The sequence below is a fragment of the Tauraco erythrolophus genome, chromosome Z, assembly GCF_009769465.1.
Source record: "Tauraco erythrolophus isolate bTauEry1 chromosome Z, bTauEry1.pri, whole genome shotgun sequence".
Taxonomy (NCBI): Eukaryota; Metazoa; Chordata; class Aves; order Musophagiformes; family Musophagidae; genus Tauraco; species Tauraco erythrolophus.
Window position 1 is genome coordinate 81638588 of NC_141496.1, and position 16452 is coordinate 81655039.

At 34.9% G+C, this 16452-nt stretch overlaps 1 protein-coding gene across 7 annotated transcripts in view; it reads right to left on the reverse strand.

The window, feature by feature from the left end:
- The window catches only part of VPS13A (vacuolar protein sorting 13 homolog A), a 111528-nt gene that overhangs the window by 36403 nt on the left and 58673 nt on the right, over positions 1-16452 (reverse strand). For 6 of the 7 annotated variants that reach the window (XM_086628818.1, XM_086628824.1, XM_086628822.1 and 3 more), the window contains exons 41-52: positions 15671-16027; positions 14820-14921; positions 13317-13478; positions 12938-13199; positions 11869-12029; positions 10629-10732; positions 9042-9339; positions 7461-7856; positions 6791-6895; positions 6550-6696; positions 2321-2449; positions 1486-1619 (exon numbers count right to left, since the gene is read on the reverse strand). In XM_086628818.1, the coding sequence (XP_086484944.1) occupies positions 1486-1619; positions 2321-2449; positions 6550-6696; positions 6791-6895; positions 7461-7856; positions 9042-9339; positions 10629-10732; positions 11869-12029; positions 12938-13199; positions 13317-13478; positions 14820-14921; positions 15671-16027 (2357 nt within the window). Of the gene's footprint in view, positions 1-1485; positions 1620-2320; positions 2450-3488; positions 3529-6549; positions 6697-6790; positions 6896-7460; positions 7857-9041; positions 9340-10628; positions 10733-11868; positions 12030-12937; positions 13200-13316; positions 13479-14819; positions 14922-15670; positions 16028-16452 lie in introns of all 7 variants that reach the window. The other variant, XM_086628819.1, reaches the window with a different exon arrangement.

A 16452-nucleotide genomic window follows, 5' to 3' on the forward strand; every position in this document is an offset into this window, starting at 1 on the left:
AAGTATGTTCAAAATCTGTTGTTTAGGAAAGATTTCCCCTATATGACTTGCTGAAGGGAAAAAAGGTGCAGTGTTTAGTATCTGGATACAGTGAGTATTTTCAGACAAACACGTTTTAAACTCCATTCTCCCTCACATACAGTTAAAAACTGGCAGACTTGTCTTCTACAGCTCTCTGAAGGGAGCCTGTCTCAAAACGGGAAGTGAAGAGGGAGATGCTGATTTTTTTCTCCCTGGGACCCACTCACAGAACGTGGGGGAATGATTCAAAGCTCTGCCAGGGGAGGTTCAGACTGGACATAAGGAAGCATTTCTTTACTGAGACATGGCCAAACACTGGAACAGGTTTTATAGAGAGGTGGTGGATGCCCCAAGCCTGACAGTGTTCAAGAGGCATCTGGACAATGCTCTTAACATGCTTTAACTTCTGGTCAGCCCTGAAGTGGTCAAGTGGTTGGAATAAATGATCGTTGTAGGTCCCTTCCAACTCAAATATTCTAATCTATGCTAGTCTCTATAGTTCATTACAAAAGTTATATACATACTTCTTAAATTTACACTAGGAATGCACAAAAAACAGCTAAAAAGATAAAAATTACTAATCTTTACAGATGAAAATCAAAGCAAACAATTGACTGTATTCTTCAGATGAACAGGCACCTACAGCAGCCAGCTTAATTTGACTAGCAGCCTTTCCGCTTTTGAAGTAAAAATCTTTAAAAAACATTGCTCTGATTGACTGAAAGGAAAAAATGGTAGAGACTGTTCAGCTTTTAAAAAGAAACAGGTCAGGAACGCTGTAGAAATGTTTACACTTCTCATCGCTGCACAGCATCTGCAGACAGTAGCAAAGCATTACAAAGACATTCCAGCTTTAGAACAGAACCAGTATAGCAGCATGCAGGTGCAGAATCAATTTTTCACTGATTGTAGATAATTCATATATGTTAAAATAATCTTAGTTTTGGTCTAGCTTGACAAAATTTATGTAACTACCTACCCATTTTTCAGTCCATTCTCTCATCTCTCCAATAACTTTTTAATCCATTCTTTCAGCTAAATCTCTACTAAATATAATAGAACAATAAAAGTCTCAAATCTAATTACGTTTACGACTCATCTGTTACTTATTCTGCACAGTCAGCACCCACACAGTTCTAGAAAAGTGAAGCACATCCTTTGCCCCCAGCAGAAATCTAAAGGAACGTAGATGGCAAGGTCACAAAATTCATATAAAAAGAGACCAGAAAGCTTCTTTAGCTCACAAAACAGTTGCTTTACTTGTAGAAACAGCACTACCTAACACTGCTCTGTTAACAATTAATTCCTTTAATCTATAAACCAAGGTATTTTTGGGTGCTTTAACTAAACTAGACAACCATTTCTTTAGAAATAGGCTTCTTAAGAAACAGGCATACTTATAATACATGAAATAACTGCTCACGTCTCCATGCAGCCAGCCACACTAAAACTCTTCTTACATACCTTTGTCCATACTCAATAATTTCCTCTTTAGTATGGTTTATCAACAGAAACGGAGCTGCACCATCATGGTAATTAGAGAAGGTGATCACTGTAGAATGTTCAGTCAAGTTAACATCCACTGTAATTCCTCCAAGCTACCAGATGTAAAAATTATGAAGTGAGTAACAGTGGAATGAGTTTATAGCAAAACAAATGTAATGTAAATGTTTTGGAATACTTTTACTCTCAACCATCAAATAGTCAAACAAACAACCTGTTTTAACATAGCTTTAAAATATTTCCCTGACCTAACTACTAGGTAATAGGCATTGCACTTAGTAATCAAAACTTTGGAGGAGTTCTTTACTGTTAAAATTTAGGCTGGTAGTAGAGGAATTTTCCTTCAAGATTCATATTCATTAATGCCCTCCAAAACATTCTACTATTAAGAACAGTCAGATATTTACAGTAAACTCTTGCTAGATGAGACTATATGCAACGCAGAAGTTTAGTGGAATTGAAGTTACTTTTCAAAGTAACTTAGTGTTACTTTAGAACTACTGCAAATACTTCTCAGCCTCAGCTAGAGAACACTAGCAAAACGACATGCATTTCAGCTTCTATAGATCTCCTTTGCAGAGAAGCACTTAAACCAAAACACTTACTTATATCTGGGTGTATACACACAGGAAAGAGAGTGTGTAAGAACGAGAATAATACACTTGCATATATACAATCTTACCTCCAGTTAAGAATTTTGGAATCGTTGATTGTATGGGAAGATAGAAAGTTTTGAGAATGGAAATATAACAGTTATTTATGTTGTTTTACCCAATTTCTGAAGGCAATCATTTACCTTGTTGTCCAAATGTAGTAGCAGACAGTTTTCTTGCTTATCAAAATTTATCTTCTTTGGGGGGAGATCAGAATTTTCGACTCTAACAAGCAGTTTGTTGGCATCATCTTCAGGCCAAAAGGGAATGCACTAGAAAAAAAAAAATAGGTATTTTAAGGTAAGTGAGAAAACAAACTAGATGTTAGGTGGCATTCACTTTAGCCCAAATTTCATCTACTGAAATTCTACCCAAAAGCACAGAGTTGGATCAGAAACTCTACTAAAAAAACTTAAAAGTACTTACTTACCTGAACATAATAAATTGAAAGGAAGTCAGAAATATTTCAGACTACAGTGAAGAAACCAAGGAGTTAAGGAGCTAAATGTGAAAACAGTTGACACTTCATATTCACATGAAGAAGTAGATTTAAAATAGATAATGTAAACAAAATCTAGAGTGTAAAGCTAAGCACAGCTACAACACGGAAATGGCCAAGCTTGTTCAAAAAAAAAAAAAGGAAAGAAAAGTAACCAATCTACCAAATTGTTCTTCCATTAACAAAGCTCTTACGAAACTACAAATCAATCTTACAGTGACAACCAATGACAAAAAGGGATCTTAGCATAAACAAACTCCATAGTAACTTAAGAAGCAGTACATCAGCATACTAGTTTCTTTTGAAATACTTTATACAAAAATACATATATGCATACACATATATACACATCTAATACACATATATATGTGGCTATAACACATATATAAATAAAACTTGAAACATTAGGCAGCTAAATCAGAGTGCACGTTCAGCTGTTCACATCCACAATTGAAACCACAGCCATTCTGTTTACATAGACAATCTCACTTCAACACTTTACACAGCAAATGGATAAGACAAGGAGGCAGGGAAGGCAAGAGTTTTAATTGTATCTAATGAAAAGTTTCCAGCTAAATAAGAGAGTCCTGCCACAGGAACAAGCTACGATTAATAATTACTCTCAACCCGTAAGAGTCAAAAGTCTGTCTAGACAGACAAGTCTTCCTGTATTTCAAACTGTTCATCCGTAACATCCAAAACTTCAGGAGCATCTTTCTCCAACATAGGTCAAGAAATGAGATCTTTGTATTTAATGCATCTGAATCCTGGAATCAAATCTTCAATGGTGAAAGACTAGTTCACCAACTTACCATGCCACTAAGTTCCCTTTCCCATTGTTTCTCACACCACAGGAAGCAGGAAGACAAAGGAAAAAAATATAGTTAAACTGCAAAGTTGAAAGTGTTATCTACATCAACACGCATCCCACAGATCAAGAAAATTTAAATTGTGTTGTAAACTAGCACAAAATACAGCAACTGAGTCTCAACATGGAACTAAAGAGCTCAAAGGGAATTCAAGGATAATCAGTCAACGATAAATGAAAGTTTGAAATGAAAACAAAAATAAGTAAAAAGGATTGGTTAAACAAGAAGTTACAGAATCAACTACAGAAAACTGAAAAATAAACTTTTGCAATAGTCTTTACCCACAGAATGTGTCACAAAACGATGCTGTTTTCAAATGTTTTGCCACACACTTGCTAAGTGCTTCAAGAGATACTATATTTATACACCAATCTTCATTCCATAATAGGATCTTTAATTTATATTTAGCAGTGGTCTCATGGACAGTCTTCAGCAATGTTTCCTTTCTTTCTTCAAGGATGTATGTTGGTCAACTGTCTCGTGCTATACCTAATTCGAAGGACTGTCCTTCACAAGTCATTTCATACTAATGACTGTCCAACAACTTCTACTACAGCTTTTGAAGAACAATGGATTTTTCAAAAAACAGAAATTAAAGTTTCTGATAGACTGACTGCATTCCAGACAGAGAACACGTCCAAGAGGAGATGAGTTCTACACAAGGATTGCATTTTCCACTGTGAAGACAGGCTGTCACTAATAAAGAAGAGTGGATAAAAAAGAGGATAAAGGAAGCTGCTTAACTTAAAATGACAGAGAAAGGGGAGAAGGAAGCAAGCAGAGATATGAATTAACATTTCAACAAGCTGCTTGTTATTTTAAAGATCAATCTGAACTACAAGAGTAAAGTGGGAAGTACTCAAAAACATCACAGGCATTATTTAAAAAAAAAAAAAGGCAAAAACAACTAAGTCAGCTGGATAGCAGAGTTCCATACTTCAAGAACAAGATCAGATGGGAACTTGCTCCTGGAAATTTGTCCTAGATGCCCACCGATAGACCAGCAGTGGCCGGACTCTACCTAGATACAGACAAGATAAGAAACTACTGGACTGAGTAACTGGCTTTCAAATTCACAACCTTGGGAGGCTTAGCTGTCACAACACAGAGTTTTAGAGCCTGCTTATCAAAAGAGAAAACATCAACACAAAGTGGAAAGGCAAGCAATTTTGGGAGTTAAGTTTGGAATAATTTAGAAGCGGATACAGATTCCTCCATTGATTTCTAGTACTCTATTTCATCAGCTGTCATATCTAATCTTTCAAAGGATATTAGAAGTGATCCTAAAATCTACAAAGTCCTCTTTTGATACTTGATAACTGAAAGGAGACTAAGAAAAACTAATACAATTATGAAACACCTCAGAAACAATGATGCTTGTGGGACTCACTAGAAAAGTCTGTAAGTATATCAATAAAACAGCCAACACAGGAAAACCACGGATTATATATGTAGTAATGTATTTGAAATTTCAAAACTATTACTTTTGAATAGTTTTTGCAGAAAATTTCAAGAGTTACTGAAAAAATTCAGTTTATTCTAATAAGAACTCTATATCAAATACAAACCACAAAACATCGAGAAGTAACAAAATCTGACTATATTTTCTCAGAGTAGGAAGTTAGTTACGAAGTGGCCCCTGCCACTTAGACATGAACCTTTGTCATTTCAGGGCTTCAAAGAATTAGATGAGGAATCATGCATGTAAAGAACTCAAAAACTACACAGTCAAATAAAAGTTTGGTTCAGAGAAACATAAGAGTATAAGGAAATAGAACAAATGTGAAAGCTTATGGCAAACAGACTATTCTTGAGTAAGAGCAAAGAAACTTTTTTTGAAAATAATGATAAACATTATGGGAAGCTGAACTGACTTAAGAGATCTGAACATGATTGTGTGCAGCTTCACAAAAATCTTAACAGAACAATGACAACAAAAAACAACCAAAGTAGTATCACTTTCATAAACTGAAATAACAATATTTAAACAGTATTTCTCTTCCATAACCATTAAAGATAAAATGCACACTTAAGGAGCATGTGTTTAAGGCACCAAAAATGCAACAAAACGATATACGGTGAAGAAAAATTTTCTTTCAATGTTGGTGTTTCAGCGTGCAAGTATTTTTGGTATCCATTTGAAGTATCTACAGTGCTAAAGAAAAGTGAAAGGGCCTCCAGTCATGCTATTTCTTAGGCTAAACTCTGTGTCTCTTTTGGATATGCTCTCTTCAAGACTTGTTAGAAGGGAAGGAGATTTCACTCTTCCCAGAAGGCAGTACAGATCACTTTCAGCTTTCAGACCTCTAACACCACCCCAAATAGGCATTGCTTTTCCTACAGGTCCTGAAGGAAGGCATGATGGCCTCAAAACACATACAAAACATAACTGTGGGACACTACAATGCGAACAGCCAAGGTGCACCCCCAGTGTGCAACAGTCCAGACCCTATCCAGCATAGTCAAAAGCCAAAAAGTCATTTCCACACCACTTGGTCTGGAGTCCAGTGATCACTCTCCAGAAATGATGCACTAAGCACAAAACAACAGTGAGACTAGTCCCAGAAGAAGAGTTTGGAGCTATCCGAACTTATCCACATGAGGGATTCCCTTCCTGTGTGAAAGTGGCAGAACATGTACCAGGTCAGCCAAACCACTCTATGAGATATCACTGCAAAAAATGAACAGAACTTTCAGTGCCACTGTAGGGAGGGGTAAGAGCTAAAATAGTGACAGCACAGTTATTTTTCTCGTACTGTTTATGGTGCCCGTAACAGAGAAAATATTCCAATTACAATGTAAGTCAGCTTTACAACATGTCTTAAAGCAGCGCTGAGAAAAGGTAACAGGACGCAAATAACTTACTGAAAAAGCGTGTTATATTCAGGTATAGTCATTAAACACTATGCATGGCTCAATATTTTCCATTAGTGAGTGTTAGAACCAATTTATTATTTTTTTCCCTTAGAGAAACATCTTGGAATAGCTTCCTTTATAAATTTACCTGTTGCAAAACAATAGGAATCCACTTTTCCTTGCCTTCTTCAGCTACTTCCAAAGTGTATTTGCTTCTGTTTGAGATCATAAAAAATGGAGTGAAAGTTACAATTCTAGTAATATTAAAACTGCTGTTGTTTATGGTGACACCGACCTGTGAATAGAAAGGCATTGTTAGAAATATGCTGTTTCTGTCTTCTCATTTGTATCTCCTGAAAGTAATGATTTGAAAGATGAGTTTAACTCACTTGATACTCCTTCTTATGACTCTTGCATTTCACAGAACCATGACTTCCAACAGTGTCTAGTGAAAACTGATCGGACAGTTCACTGTCAGTTACCATAAGTTGCACCTATGAAGAAGCACCCTAAATTAATTTTCAGTCAACAGTCTTGTAATCGATCTTATATCATTCATCAGTAATATTCAGAATTTAAAAACCTCACATAGCAGTCTTAAATAGTAAAGTGCATCTTAACCTTAGCTTACTACTAACTCAGCCCTAATCTACCAACCACCGCTGCAAGAATTAATTTTTCCAGTAGCATTCATTTTTTGAGTACTATAGCTTTACATTTCCCACACAACTTCTACGTCTTATTTAGAATAAGGACTTCTACTGGTGCATTTTAAATGGAATACAGGAAATTCTTTTATTTAGGAAACACTTCTCAGCAAATTTTATTCCTCTCAAAGATGAGAATCTCTTTCTTAACAATACATCTGATAATGTAAGTTTCCCATCTCAAGAATATCTGACCGCACCATTAAAATATTCTATATTTAGACAAAGATACAGTAGATTTCATGACCTCTGAAGAGCATAGCATAGTGCAGATAACTTTCGAAGTGTAAAAATGCTTCCATATAACAACATAGGGGAGTACAGAGCTGTCAGGCTTTACCAAATATGATACCTTGTTATTTTGGAGGAAGTTTTTGGGCTGGAAAGAAAAAAGGAGCGGCTTTTTGTAATCCGGAGGATGCTTGCGGTGAATACCATCAGCTTTGTACTGCAACATTCGGCCAGTTTTATTTACCATCCAATACGGACTGTGAATTGCTATAACCATCTGCCCAGTAGTGTAGGTCACGTGGACAGCAATATCCAGTTCGGTCTTATCCAACTCCGTGATGCAGTAAAAGGTTGTGAAGGTGATGTCCGGTAGATTGCTTTTTATATGGTACTCACTTTTCCAATTTTGGTCAAGATAGTTAAGCAACTGTAAATCTAGTTTTGTTTGATCCAAGACTGCATTATGAATTTGGGCTGAACATCCTTCTTGTAAAGTGCCATATTTGTTCCCATTTCCCTTTAAAAAAAAACCAAACAGTGTACTTTTACATGACTCAAACTCAAAATTCACACTTATTTTCTAGCTAGCTTTGAAAATTAAGATGCAAGTTATTTAAGCAAAATTTTAAAATGCTTATTAGGCTATTTAACTATGTTACATTCTTAAACATCTACCTTAATACAATATTTTCAGAAAAAAAAAAAATCTATGCATGGTCTTCAAAACTTAACACCAAAAAAAAAATCCGTTACCAAATTCAGATACATAAGCACGCCTAAACGACAGATTTCCTCAACTCAGTATTCCTTTCACTAAATTTACTTTTGTAAAAGACACACAGGAAAGAGCCTGTTACTTCCATTTGGTAGAGGCCACGGTCTCCAGCTCTATTAATTGTGCATTTGTGACAAAATCTTATGATTAAACTCTACTATCTGAGTCCGAATACTAAATATTAAGATCATCTTAAAAAAAAAAAAAAATTGTTTCAGTGCTTCCCATCTATATTTCTATTATCCTAAACCCACATCAGTAAGCAGTGGGATGCAACCATAGTAGATTCACACAATGAAACATTTTGTGCTGAGAAACCAATGTCCACAGGTTTTAGGTGTTTTACTTGAGACTGGCTCTCATCTGGCCCTGAAATGAACACCTATTAACAGTCAAAGCGCACCTAATCGTGAATTTAATCTGAGAAGAATATGCAACCTGGCAGTAGGCTGCAATTCAAGCCAAAACCTGGCAAAAAGGTGGGCCTGTGAGAATTTGTTAAAAGCATGCTACTGTTAAGTGTCAGTGACGGTGACAGCACATAAAATGCTACTGTAGGCTGACCCACTTATGCCACTTGAGGCAGTCGTAACTCTCAGGAAAAACTACACTGTTTAATTAGGCTCCAGCTGCATTAGAGCAACAGAAAGTGACCCTCTCACAGGACTGAACTTGCACAGTATTTTACTTTACTTAAGTACCTAAAGTATGACTTATTACTAATGAATAATACTACCACTTTTCACATTCTGACACTGTTTCATTTCTGTAGATATAGACTTGCCCTTACAAGATCTGTAAACCTGCTCCACATCTAACAGAAGCCCTTTCTTTTAATATCCATTTATAAACATATTTCAACCAGTTGGTCTGCTTTCATATCATAGGTGGGAAATATCACAAAAAAATTAAACATTAAAGAATTACCTCTATAGAATAAGTGATTTGATAAGGAAGAAGATTGCGGAGAAGAACAGAAGGCCATAAATGAACAACATATGGAAAATCCCATTGATCTTCTGCACACAAAGACGACGTCAACGTGTCTTTTACAGGAACAATATTGATGATAAGTGAGTGGTTAGTTGACCTCACGGACTGGCATTTCCTTTGTAATAAGCTGTCAACATTTTTCATAATTTCGTCAAATGTAATTCCTTCACACAAATCATACTCTCCATCCACTCCATTTTCATTGGCTAGCGGTTGCAAACTCAGTATGGATCTGTAAATTAAAACATTCTTTTAAACACTCAACACAAGATTGAATTTTTCAATTATAAAAAAGTACAGTAAACTCTAACATTCTACTACTATTTGGCTTTTGAAAGATTTGAAAGATTATTTGCCTTAAAGGAGGAAGAAAAAAGTGGTCTGGATCCCAAAAGTTCATAGAATTGTACCAGTTGGGGTTTTTTGTACCACACCTCCACACACTTCCAATGGAAAGAAGGGACTGTTGGAGATTCTTATGAAGAGGCTACTGAATTCCCTTACAAGTGCTGCTATATTCCTGTTCCAAAAAAAAGGTCCGGATAAACAATTCACTCCTATGACAGATTTGCAGAAAGTGCCCTTCTTTCCAGCCACATAAAGCATCAAGTTCATGGATTATTCACACGCATGGCTTTTATGGCAACTGCTTTAACACAATCAGCTGCTCCTTGACTGAAGATTGTTGTTAGTTAACATTTCCTGACTGCCTAGTGAAACCCACCCATGTATCTGTGCAATGAATCAGAATGTCACTAAACCTTAATACATAAATATAGATAGTCAGAAATATTAATGAACTTACATTATCTACAGTAAAGTGTAACTTGTTTAACAAAAAAGACACACAGCTATCATCGTTTAAAAAGTGGGGAGACTGTCAGGGGAAAAACAAGGCAAAAGTATCTGTAATGATAAAAAATAATCAAAGCAAACTCATCTGTCTAAAAGTGGTGACGGTTCAGCTAAACTGCACACACAAACTCACTCCAGTTTTAAATGGATATTAGCCTGAAGGTGCTAATAGCATTGCTATGCTGGAAGCCAAGTCTTTGTAAGTTTGACAAGACTTTTTCTACATCTACATCTGTGATAGAATTTAAACATATCAGTTTCCACCCTTTACTTCAGAACCACAAAAATCAAGTCTGTTTTTAAAAATAAAAAAAAAAAAGCAGCTGTAAAACATCACCAAACATCACTCTCCTAAGAAAAAAAAGTCTGTATTGGGTGGGTAACAAGCACTGTGTTCCAGAATCACTTGGGCTCAAATTCTTGAAGTAACTTAGCTAATTTAAGTTGTTCAGTAAAATGGATTTCAAAAGCATTCCAATTCAAGAGTTAAGTAGTGTTCTGTTTAACTCAGATTAGATGCTCTGAGAAGACCCTATCCAACAACAGTATTAATAATTACAGTATTAGGTACCAAATGGAAACTTTTGTTTTAGTGTAATTGTATGCATACAATAATCAACAATGTATAAAGGCATTTCATGATAAAAGAACAATGCAATGAAGTACCTGTAAGAGGACAATGGTATGTTGAATTCATTTTCTGGTGAAGCAGTCCCTAAACATCTTCCTTCCTCAAAAATATTTAATGGGATTGAAAAATGATTTCTTATCTATGAAACAAAAAAATGCAGCAACATACATTAAGAAAAACTGAAAAGATAAACTGTTTTGAGCCTAATAGAGCACAGAATGAGAACTCTCTCAGTGTTCATCTTACCCATTTACCATTCAAGGTCAGGTATTTCCAAAGAACTGTCTCTAATACCAGCAAATCTCATTAAATGATTTGGTTTTGCAGTTTAATGTTAAATTTTAAGTACGAAATTATTATATGAGCTGTAAAGTTCTTTCCAAGGAAAAACATAAAGCCCAAATCTGAATTATATAATAACTTTCCAAAGAACTTTCTCCTAAAAATATAACAGATAAAAGGGTGTGTGGGTCAAAATCCATATGGCAGAACACACAAGGGAAGTCAAATACTTATTTAATGTTAAACCATCAACATCCACTAAAATTTGGGGGGTTTATAGTTCTCTTGTTCTTTGCACACTTTTTTTTTTATTTTAGAGTTCATTTAATGGCATTACTACCTCTGGAAGAAAAAACGAAAATTTAACTTAGGGAAGAATAAAATAGTAAATCTGGTTATTAACCAAGTCATAAACCACTCTGGGCAAAAACAGCAAGTGAAATGTAACAGGGACACTATCACTACAAAACACTAGTACCTGGACCATCCCTGTACTTGTAAACTGTACAATGTCTATCAAAAACAGTTTGATCAAAAAAGATATATGCTCAAAGGGCTCACTCTTCAGCTGACTTGGTACCAAACTTGAAAAATCAGGTATCAACAGTATAGGATGAAGAAGAAATAATTTGATAGAAGATAATATTGCAGATCCAAGGTAAGGTTAAGAGAGGTTTGATCACTTCACACACAACAAATAGTTCAATAGGCTGAAATTAGAGCTAGTATTAGAAAACATTACTGATGAATTACCCTAATCTAAAATCTCATCCATTTCCATACCCACCCTCCGTCTTTGTCACCTTGAAAAAGTTTTTTATTCTTGAAAACCTCTTCTAAACTACTTTATAACACACAGCAGCAAAGTTATCTGAATAATTCGTGTAAGTTTTTAAAATACGGTTTTTAAATGTTTATTTTAAGACTACGGGATCATTTTCCTCATTAGAAATTAAAACAATAATTAAATTATAACATATGGAATAAAATAACCTGAATAGGAGAACGTATAGTTATCGTCTTGCTTCCTTCAACAGTATCAATTTGGCAGACAATGGACCTTTCAACACCCGATTCCTCATGTCTCACTCGGTAAATACATCGACCCACTTTTGTCAATGGAATCTTTTCCACAGTGGAATGATTATGTGGACCTAGAATTCAAAAGATGAGAAATGAAAGACTCAAAAGGAGCATAAAGATACTTGAAACACAAAAATGTGCATTCAATAGAATATTCTGTATCATTCCATCTATTAAAAAAATTTAAAGCAGATGAAAAAGTACAGCCACTGCTTTTAATATGCCAATCTTGCAGTGTTACTAAAGAAACAGCAAAGCTTCTTTTTTCACCACAGGAGAAAGAGTAAATGAGTCTATCACTCAAATATTTAAAGTGGGTTTTGCCACTGCAAATAAAATCAGTGTCTAAAGGGAAATGTTTACAAGATATAATGGCTTAATAACAAGGTACAGCCCATACATATTGCAAAAACTATTCAACTAATAAATCATACAGTGAAGATCAGTTTGAAAAATCATTCTGAAAAACTGTCAATTGTAAAAACATCAACTTAAATTGTTAACATACATACCATTAAAAATAGCTAAACTTTATATTTAGTTCTGTGTTTCACTTTAAATTATTCAAAACAATCTTTTCTTAAAAATACGCTCCTTAAGATTAACTTCTATGAACATACATATATATAGGCCTCAGAATCCTGCCAAAAAAAATTATTTTGGGCACCTTAATTATTCATTATCATGTGAACACAAACAAAAATATTTGATTGCAGTATAATTATCTAATACAGATTAGTTACCTGAATAGTTTATCATAATACAAAATTTATGCTACAAAAATTAACAAGCATAATACATGTAACTTTTAGATGTAAAGACTAAAGCAGGATTTCAAGTACTGCCACACATCTATAATCCAAAGAAACATTCCTCTCATGGTATGTAGTACCCAGTATTTACTGATCTGTACAAGATGTGGCATTATGCATCATGCAGTATTTACAGAAACAGAAGATGTATGAACTTTGCAACTTACAGATCTGAATGTAAAACCTCTTGCTACTCAGAGTTGTCATTGCTGTGAACTGGTCGCTCTCATTATTAGTTCTGAGAAATTCCATATTTAAATTCTCTCCATCTCTTAAATGAAATATTTTCGCTCCAAATTCAACATTAAGGACGCTAAAGGAATCACTAGGCAAGACAGTGATGGGAAGTCCTAAAGAATTCATTATTACAAATGGTGCTCGGTCTTTTTTGAAGATGTCTGAAGTTTGACTAGCTGCTTCAGCAAATGCCTAGAAAGCAAGTACAGATAAAACTCACAAATATACTGAATAAAACTCCATCAAGATGATCTATGTGAACATTCATTTAACAATTCTGACACTGCAGAGTTAAGCAATCTTTCTTACCGTGCCCAGGTTACTCAACATTTGTAGCCCGCATTTGGATAGCGTAATGTTCAGCTGGTCTTTTGAGGAAACATTTATTACTGTTTTATATTCTGGTACTTTGTAGTTTTCTTCTTCTTCTGCATCTGATTCAACCAACATTTTTTTAGCCTTCTTCTTCATCTGAAAGGAGATTTTTAAAGAATTCTTACCTGACCACTCCTCTTGCAGAAGCAAGTTTTACCTCAAGACTTTTTTTCTCTCCCTTTCCTACTTTGATGTCCTGCCATAGTTTTCCTTTTTTGTTGTTCATATTTTTACTCGCAAATAAAAACCAGAGGGAGACAATAAAGCCAAGAGGCAAAAGATGTATTTCAGAAGTCAATGAAAATCCAGTAACAGTAGCTAAATTTATTACTCAAAAATAAAGAGCATACACTTACATACTAACTACTAACATATCCAGTAAATGGTGTGAAAATATTCACCTTATCATATTTAATGACACTGTATTAAAAAAACTATTACACATAATTGATTTCCTACTCTTAAAACAGTAACCCTAAATTTAGTCTTTATATGTTTCCAAAACAAATATATAATTTCCAGAAACACTGAAGGCCATAAAATGTATTCCATGTGATTTTTATTTTATTTTTCTTCCTTCAAATACATGAAAACCTAAAACTAATTATTTCCAGATGTTACATTCCAAGTCTGGGCAAGATACGAGGTTTGACTCACTATCTTCTACTTTTCTCCTGCAAAAGTCTCATATCTTTCTGTAAAACTCTTCCAAATATTTTTAATAGAAATTTATGAATTGCAGTCTATCAGTCCATAATCTTTATCCTTCTGAGGTCATTACTGTAGGAAGTTGCTTGATAATGATAGTCTTAGGAAAAGTGTGGTTTTCCCATTCCAAGCAACATCACGGGCTAAAAACACTTGAAAAGTTTTGAAAAAGCAGAAAACAACGCAAGAAAACAGTTAAGACAGAAAAAGAGTAACACAAAAAAAAGGTATTTCCCTTCCTTAGACAAATGCTTTGAGACCAGAACCTAAACTATTTCCTTACGAAAGACAGAACTGAAGCAACAAGAGCAGTATTCCCACAGTGAGCTTTGTGCTAGTCAACAACAGGTACCAGATTTCCAACATATTTCTGCTACAGATACTACTGTGGAATGAGATGAGTCATCTTCTGTCTTTCCTATGTCACTGAATGCATCACTAGCACATGACCTAAGTTCAGAGAAACTGATTTAAAGCCATTCTGATTATCTAGTACAACTGGAATCAATCTTCTTGCCACCTGAAAGATGTTATTACTTAAAAGATCCCTGAATCTGGATCTTCACTGATGCAAGACCTAGTTTCATTCACTAACTGGGAAAAAAGTCTCAGTAACCAACAAGAAGGAACAAAATTGTTAGATTAGTCTCAGCAATGAAAGGTGCAGAGCATTTGTTTTTTTCTAAGCTGTTGAAATGGAAGACTTGAGTTCAGCTTTGGAAAACATACCTTGATTTCTAGAACCCATGGGTTGAATAAATCAGTCTTCTCAACTTCTAGCGGTTCAAGCAAAGGTTCCCACACCCCAAACATCTCATTAAAATAGTGCACCTGCCGAAATGAAGTCAATCAGGCAATTACAACTGTTGAATGAATGAAAGCTCTACAGATATCTAAAAGACTTAAAATTCTGATTTACAAGTATATTAATTACTTTGGTAATATAAAAGATTTATAAACAGAGTGCAGCTTCAGCTCCCACCATAAGATGAAGGAAATGCACAAGAGAAATAAACGAGGCAGCTGAGTCTCCGCTGCAAAGACCCACTTCCAAATGAGTGATATAAGGTGCGTCACTTAAGACATAATTTTGGCTTAAACTGTCGAAACTAGAAGCACTATATTATAAGGAAGACTATACTTATAACAACCACTGAATTTTATGTCACTAATTTCTGAATATGAGCCAGTTTGGATGTTTTTAAGTACAATATTGGTACCACACAGTATTTTATAGAAGTCACACATGGATATATTCTACTGGAATCTTAAGAGAGTCAAAGAGTTTCAGCCAGTTGCTACTCCAAAATTTAACACTGATGTGACAGACCTTTAGGAACCTGTACAGAGGGTAAACGTGAGATTGTGTAACACCAGTAACAGCCATTAATACATTACATCTAATGCATTAGATTTTCATTTTAAATACTTCAACACTTCATTCCCGTCCTGCTTCCACAACACATATCTGCAGAAGTTTAGTCATCAAATATACAAAATATTTTTCTTTTATTATCTAAATAACACAACGGGTTTAATATCTTTAAGAAAACTTTTCTTTCTTATGTAGGATTTCTCACCTCTAGCTCAAGACGAGAACGTAAGTTGATTAGAGTACTCCAGTTTTTGACTTCTCCAAGAAATGAGGACTTGGCTAAAAGCATTGGTACAGTGCGGTGCCCAACCCCAGCTTCAAGTGTTAGAAGAACAGACTCTACATTCATTTTCAATGACTCTCCTGTAGGAACCAGTTCAGCAGTTGGATTTGTATCTTCATTTTCATTTGACTCTTCAAGAAACCACATTTTTAAATTTTTTATATCTTTCTTATTCCACAAGTCTGGAGGAATTTGACTAATCTCTTCTTCTGTTGTTTCTGCAGTTTGATAAAGGGCTGATGTAATAGTAATTACTGTGTTTATGATTATTGGTGAAACCTACAAATAAGAAGTCGGAATAATTGGAAGTGAGAAACTAGCACAGGAAAGAGTCAGTGACTTTCAAACACAACATTATAATGAATACGTTACACTAACAAAACACTTCTATTCTTCACATAAAAAAGATGAAAATTCATTCCTTTCCATAAGCTACTGTTCAACCTATTCAGATTTTCAACCCCTGCTTTTCTTCCAGATGGGAGCTATCTAAACTACATCATCCAATGCTCTACCTGAACACTTCAAAACTTATCTCCGTACATCAGGCCACTTTATAAGACATAGATTCCAAAACTAGAGCATTGTGACATGATTGTTAATTTTGCATTTTGTTTGGTTTTGCATCCTAAACAGCTAGGTGACTTGATGAAGAACAGAAACAATTCCCCACTGCAGTCATTCTGATTTATTTTTTTTAAGAA